This window comes from Terrapene carolina, unplaced genomic scaffold (genome assembly GCF_002925995.2).
Source record: "Terrapene carolina triunguis isolate 2854851 unplaced genomic scaffold, T_m_triunguis-2.0 Scaffold42011, whole genome shotgun sequence".
NCBI classification, from domain to species: Eukaryota; Metazoa; Chordata; order Testudines; family Emydidae; genus Terrapene; species Terrapene triunguis.
This window is the reverse complement of record NW_020706362.1, coordinates 1-7523: the sequence shown is the minus strand read 5'-3', so window position 1 is coordinate 7523 and position 7523 is coordinate 1. Positions and strand designations below refer to the sequence as shown.

The 7523-nt window shown below is 47.0% G+C and overlaps 1 protein-coding gene across 1 annotated transcript; it reads right to left on the bottom strand.

Moving 5' to 3' along the window:
* Nucleotides 1-4060: 4060 nt before the first annotated feature.
* Nucleotides 4061-7032, bottom strand: LOC115271546 (zinc finger protein 684-like). Its single transcript, XM_029914369.1, has 2 exons — nt 6904-7032; nt 4061-4216 (listed from the first exon to the last, which is right to left on the bottom strand). Exons 1-2 carry the CDS (start codon nt 7028-7030, stop codon nt 4092-4094), a joined length of 252 nt encoding a protein of 83 aa, XP_029770229.1. The 5' UTR covers nt 7031-7032; the 3' UTR covers nt 4061-4091.
* Nucleotides 7033-7523: the final 491 nt, after the last annotated feature.

The window sequence follows — 7523 nt, the reverse complement described above, 5'->3', positions numbered from 1 at the left end:
GAATCAAAACAAGCTTGGTTAAAACCAGAACAAGGACATCCCCACGGCCCAGTGCAGCTGTTTAACTGTGTATTACTGTGTAATACCGTGTATTGGGGGAGGAATAGCTCTAGTGGTTTGAGCATTGGCCTGCTAAACCCAGGGTTGTGAATTCAATCCGTGAAGGAGCCACTTAGGGATCTGGGGCAAAATCAGTACTTGGTCCTGCTAGTGAAGGCAGGGGGCTGGACTCAATGACCTTTCAAGGTCCCTTCCAGTTCTAGGAGATAGGATATCTCCATTATAGTATGCAAAAAGCCTGGGAAACAAGCAGGGAGAATTGGAAGTCCTGGCACAGTCAAGGAATTATGATGTGACTGGAATAACAGAGACTTGGTGGGATAACTCACATGACTGGAGTACTGTCATGGATGGATATAAACTGTTCAGGAAGGACAGGCAGGGCAGAAAAGGTGGGGGAGTTGCATTGTATGTAAGAGAGCAGTATGACTGCTCAGAGCTCCAGTATGAAACTTCAGAAAAACCCGAGAGTCTCTGGATTAAGTTTAGATGTGCGAGCAACAAGGGTGATGTCGTGTTGGGAGTCTGTTATAGACCTCCAGACCAGGGGGATGAGGTGCACGAGGCTTTCTTCAGGCAACTAACAGAAGTTACTAGATCACAGGCCCTGGTTCTCATGGGGGACTTCAATCACCCCGATATCTGCTGGGAGAGCAATACAGCGGTGCACAGACAATCCAGGAAGTTTTTGGAAAGTGTAGGGGACAATTTCCTGGTGCATGTGCTGGAGGAACCAACTAGGGGCAGAGGTCTTCTTGACCTGCTGTTCACAAACAGGGAAGAATTAGTAGAGGAAGCAAAAGTGGATGGGAACCTGGGAGGCAGTCACCACGAGATAGTTGAGTTCAGGATCCTGACACAAGGAAGAAAGGAGAGCAGCAGAATACGGACTCTGGACTTCAGAAAAGCAGACTTTGACTCCCTCAGGGAACTGGTGGGCAGGATAACATGAGGGGGAAAGGAGTCCAGGAGAGCTGGCTGTATTTTAAAGAATCCTTATTGAGGTTGCAGGAAAAAACCATCCCGATGTGTAGAAAGAATAGTAAATATGGCAGGCGACCAGCTTGGCTTAACAGTGAAATCCTTGCTGATATTAAACACAAAAAAGAAGCTTACAAGAAGTGGAAGATTGGACAAATGACCAGGGAGGAGTATAAAAATATTGCTCTGGCATGCAGGAGTGAAATCAGGAAGGCCAAATCACACTTGGAGTTGCAGCTAGCAAGGGATGTTAAGAGTAACAAGAAGGGTTTCTTCAGGTATGTTAGCAACAAAAAGAAGGTCAATGAAAGTGTGGGCCCCTTACTGAATGGGGGAGGCAACCTAGTGACAGAGGATGTGGAAAAAGCTAATGTACTCAATACTTTTTTTGCCTCTGTCTTCACAAACAAGGTCAGTTCCCAGACTACTGCACTGGGCAGCACAATATGGGGAGGAGGTGACCAGCCCCTTGTGGAGAAAGAAGTGGTTCAGGACTATTTAGAAAAGCTGGATGAGCACAAGTTCATGGGGCCGGATGCACTGCATCCGAGGGTGCTAAAGGAGTTGGCGGATTTGATTGCAGAGCCATTGGCCATTATCTTTGAAAACTCATGGTGATCGGGGGCAGTCCCGGATGACTGGAAAAAGGCTAATGTAGTGCCCTTCTTTAAAAAAGGGAAGGAGGAGGATCTGGGGAACTACAGGCCAGTCAGCCTCACCTCAGTCCCTGGAAAAATCATGGAGCAGGTCCTCAAGGAATCAATTTTGAAGCACTTAGAGAAGAAGAAAGTGATCAGGAACAGTTTGCATGGATTCATCAAATGCAAGTCATGCCTGACTAACCTAATTGCCTTCTATGATGAGATAACTGTCTCTGTGGATGAGGGGAAAGCAGTGGACATGTAATTCCTTGACTTTAGGAAAGCTTTTGATACGGTCTCCCACAGTATTCTTGCCAGCAAGTTAAAGACGTATGGGTTCGATGAATGGTCTATAAGGTGGATAGAAAGCTGGCTAGATCATCGGGCTCAACGGGTAATGATCAATGGCTCCATGTCTAGTTGACAGCCGGTATCAAGTGGAGTGCCCCAAGGGTCAGTCCTGGTACCGGTTTTGTTCAATATCTTCATTAATGATCAGCAAGTTTGCAGATGACACTAAACTGGGAGGAGTGGTAGATATGCTGGAGGGTAGGGATAGGATACAGAGGGACCTAGACAAATTAGAGGATTGGGCCAAAAGAAATCTGATGAGGTTCAACAAGGACAAGTGCAGAGTCCTGCACTTAGGACGGAAGAATCCCATGCACTGCTACAGACTAGGGACCGAGTGGCTAGGCAGCAGTTCTCCAGAAAAGGACCTAGGGGTTACAGTGGACGAGAAGCTGGATATGAGTCAACAGTGTGCCCTTGTTGCCAAGAAGGCTAACGTCATTTTGGGCTGTATAAGTAGGGGCATTGCCAGCAGATCGAGGGACGTGATCATTCCCCTCTATTCAACATTGGTGAGGCCTCATCTGGAGTACTGTGTCCAGTTTTGGGCCCCACACTACAAGAAGGATGTGGAAAAATTGGAAAGAGTCCAGTGGAGGGCAACAAAAACTATTAGGGGGCTGGAACACATGATTTATGAGGGGAGGCTGAGGGGACTGGGATTATTTAGTCTGCAGAAGAGAAGAGTGAGGGGGGATTTGATAGCTGCTTTCAACTACCTGAAAGGGGGTTCGGAAGAGGATGGATCTAGACTGTTCTCAGTGGTAGCAGATGACAGAACAAGGAGTAATGGTCTCAAGTTGCAGTGGGGGAGGTTTAGGTTGGATATTAGGAAAAACTTTTTCACTAGGAGGGTGGTGAAGTACTGGAATGGGTTACGTAGGGAGGCGGTGGAATCTCCTTCCTTAGAGATTTTTAAGGTCAGGCTTGACAAAGCCCTGGCTTGGATGATTTAGTTGGGGATTGGTCCTGCTTTGAGCCATAGGTGCCAACTTCTCCCGGTGCTGGTGGGTGCTCGTGCCCCCTGGCCCCGCCCCGAATTCACCCCTGCCCCGCCCCCATTCCAACCCCTTCCCCAAAGTCCCTGCCTCAACTCCGCCCCCTGCCTGCCCCTATTGAACTCCTTTCCTAAATCCCCGCCCCGGCCTCGCTTCTTCTCCGTCTCCTCCCCGTCCCCTGAGCATGCCGTGTTCCCGCTCCTCCCCCCTCCCTCCCACAGCTTGTTACGCCGCATAACAGCTGTTTCGCGGCAGCAAGCACTGGGAGGAGAAGCAGGGAAGGCGCGCTCAGGGGAGGAGGCGGAGGTGAGCTGCGGCGGGGAGTGCGGGGCGGGGAGTTGTCGGTGGGTGCAGCACCCACCAATTTTTCCCCGTGGGTGCTCCAGCCCCGGAGCACCCACCGAGTCGGCGCCTGTGATTTGAGCAGGGGGTTGGACTAGATGACCTCCTGAGGTCCCTTCTGACCCTGAGATTCTATTATTCTAAAGTGTCTATCTCTGGCATTGACAGGCCCCAGCACCATAGTATGCAGGCACCTCACAATCCTTAATGTGTTTATCCACATGCATGCCTGGGAGGCAGGGCAAGGCTGTTATCCCCAGTGTACAGATGGGAACTGACACACACAGGGACTAAATGACTTGCCCAAGGTCACACAGGGAGTCTGTGTCAGAGGTCAAACAGAAGCCAGGTCTTCATCATCCGAGGCCAGTGAGTAAGCACCAGGCCACACTTCCCGATCATGCAGCTATCTGCACTACTGCATCGCTGTGCACAGCCAAGCCCGGTGGATGTCAGAGTAACAATAGCTTGGAAGTGGTGACCGTGAGAGTCTCACGCCTGGATTCATCGTGGTGAGGAGTGGAAAGGAAAGGCAGAACATGTCTTGATTCTGCCTCCCGCATGGCTCAGTGGATTCGGCCATGGGGCAGGGCTGCAGGAGCTCCTGGCTGTGTGACTAAGCTCTGCCTACCCCATGGCTCTGCAGACGCAGCCAGGAGGCACTGCCATGGGAACTTGTGGCTGGGATCCCAGGATTTTACTTTCTGAGCTGGCTGATTCATCCCTCACCTGTTGGGACATCCCTCTGGGTCTCCTGCTCCTCAGGGGCTGGGGGATCTGGGATGCACGGCTCCTCCCCTCGCTCCAACTGAGAGATCAGGGCGGGTTTGCGAACCGGACAACCTGCCCATGGGGAAGAGAAAAGAAGCAGTCAGCGAGCCCCAGGGCTTGGTACAAAGGTCCCTCTCTGCTGGGGAGGGGACAATGGGGAAGTGTGACAACCAGTGGGAGGAGGGGCAGGCACAACCCAACGGTGACAACTCTGAATCTGCAGAGACAGACCAGAGCACTCTCTGCTGGAGCAGGAACCCCAGCTCAGGCAGGCAGGGAATACAGGCAGCGTGTGTGTGTGGGCATGTGTGCCTGCGTGTATTCAGATAGGGAACCCCAGGATAGCATCACAGGTTCAAAGGCCAGCAGGGCCCATTCTATCCAGACAGTTTGGCCTGCGGCATTGAGCCAGGGAGGGATCGCTCAGTGGTTTGAGCATTGGCCTGCTAAACCCAGGGATGTGAATTCAATCTTTGAGGGGGCCATTAAGGGAACTGGGGCAAAAATCTGTCTGGGCTTTGGTTGCCTTTGAGCAGGGGGTTGGACTAGATGACCTCCTGAGGTCCCTTCCAACCCTGAGATTCTATGATCTAGGTATGTAAATTTCTACAAAAAAATGTTTCCTTTGGACAATGCCATTTCAACGTAAGGAAATTTTCCACACAAGCAAATAATTTTCAAAATGAAAATTCTTTGGAAAATATAAAAATGAAAATACTGCAAAATAAATGTTGTTTTGAATATTTTCTACGTTACATTGTTTACATTATGAGCAGGGCATCACAGGACATAGTCCAAAGTGTCTCCTGTTTGTGCTGCGGTTTCTTATTTATTTATTATTTGTGTTATGGTAAAGCCGTAGGAGCCCCAGTCATGGAGCAGGACCCTATTGCGCCAGGCGCTGTACAAACACACAACAAATAGACAGTCTGTACCCGAAAAAGCTCACAGTCTAGTACATGACAAGAGACAACAGATCTATACAGACAGACGGAGGAATACAAGGAAAAAATGATGTAACTGTTACCATGACAACCAACTACACAGCAGTAACATTGTCTAAATAGACAAAACATAGGGTGCAGGAAGGGGTAGAAGAGAGACAACAATGTCATGCTAGTTCCAAGATTTACGTCTCACGTTAGTTCCACAGGTATCAAACTGTTTCACTGCAACATAAATAGGAGACACTTTGATCTAGAAAATAAGTCAAGATATTTCAATCTGTACTAAGCAGCCATGGCCTTTAGTGTATTTAATAAATAAATATTTTGACTATTATGTCATAAGATTACAAATCATGACATAAGAGTACATGTCCTCGTGTGCACCGTATATCATGAAATAATGTAAAAATATAAAAATGAAAATAAAACACATTTTAAAACAATAATGTTCAGAATGTCTGTTTCATGGGAAATGACAAGGATATTTGGTTTTGTTCTGATCCAGGGTGAAAACAAATTTTGAAATGTCGAAACGAAACAGAAATGTGGAGTTTTGACCAGACTTGCTCCTGCATAACCCAGGCCAGAGAGTCTTACCCAGCGATTCTTGCTTCCAGCCCATCGCAGAGGTGCGCAGGAAATTACTTTTCAAAAAAATGTTGATTAAAAGCAGGGTGTGTGTGTGTGTCTTTTTTTTAACCTTTTCAGGCTTTTGATGAAAACACACACATTTGGGGGTTTTCAGCAGCTGACACCCAACATATTTGATGGAAAGTTTTTGTGAAAATGTCAGTTTTGTTGAAAAACCCAATTTCCATAGAAAATAATTTTGATGGGAAAGTTTGGAGCAGTTCTATACTTTATGTGCATGTATTGTGTTTCTCAATCTCCTTGAAAACAAGGGGTGCAAAGATTAGTCTGGGATTCTAATGCCACCTCCCACCAGGAACCCAAGAGACCAGGGAATAGCCTGCAACTAGAGATGGGTGAAAAAGTTTCCAACACAAGTTTCAGTGGAAACCATGAAGCTGCAAGATTGGCTGGCTCCCTGAGAGATGTTTATAAATTCCATTTTGGTTCTTCTGACACGAAATTTTTCAAATATTTCAGTTTCATGGGAAATTTCTAATTTCTGACTTTGTTGTCTGAATTTTAGAAATGCGAAATTTCTCACAAGCCAAAAATTCTGGTTCCTCACGGTGCTACCAGGAGCCCACCAGACCTGGGCATAGCAGAGAACTCACCGAGAGAACTGCTCAAAGACTAGCCATCCAAACTTTATTTTCAACTAAAATTGGGACATTGAACATAAAAATTAGTGGAAATTTTCTGCTTTGCTCAACATTTTTTGTTTTTTTCACTGAAAATTTATACAAAACCCAAAACAAAAATTAGTTTCCACTGAAATTTTCCAGGGAAAAAAATCTCCATTTTCTGTCTAGCTCTACTCACAGCCAGAGCTGGTCAACATTTTTTTGTTCGACAAAATTTTTGGATGAAAAACAGACTTGATTTCCATGTAAAAAAATTCTACTTTTCAACAAAAGAGTTTCCAGTTTTTGTTTTTTCTCTCTTGTTTTTCGTTTATTCCCCCAGTACCAAAACAGTAAAAGTCATGGGGGAGAGAAAGGAAAGAATGGGGAAAAAACACAGACGATTTAGTTCTTGTTGAAAAACTTGAAATATTTGTGAAAAAAATATTTTTACTTTCTTTCAAAACAATTTTTCGGTGGAAAAGATTTACGATTTTCCAGATAGCTCTGCCCAGAGCTTCCGCATGAGTCAAGAAGTTTGGATAATCACCCAACTAACCCAGTGAGCTAATGCTCCGGTAATTCTCCTGCATGACAGTCCCATACAGCTGCCTCTGCTCCTCATCCAACAGCAACCACTCTGCCTCAGTCAGAATCACAGCCACATCCTTGAACTGCACCGGCATCTGCAACCACAAAGACATCCTGCTCAGCACTGACCACTCCCACTCAGTGCCAGCTGCTCTGGGGCCTATCCCTGGAATTAGGAAAACATGCACAGAAGCAGGGCAGGGTGTGATGTAGTGGGGAATTTCCCTTGTTATGTTGTATGTGAGCCTATGTGAATCTTACTGTTTTGCATGAATGCTGTGTGTGCCTCAGTTTCCCTGTGTATTGCACCAATGTCTAGGTGGTGGGAATAAGGGTGTGTGACTTTTGAGGGGGCTGCTCCAGCTGGAAGCAAGTCAGTCTTGGCTGGTTTGGGGTGCAGGGGGGAGGACCAGAGCCCTGGCTCTGGGCTCCCCGCCCCACAAGATAGACTTGGCTGAAAGTCACTGATTTCTGTGCTAACAAGTTCTGCCCTACGCTGTGTTCCTGTTGACTAATAAACCTTCTGTTTTACCGGCTGGCTGAGAGTTACGTCTGACTGAGGAGTTGGGGTGCAGGGCCCTCTAGCTT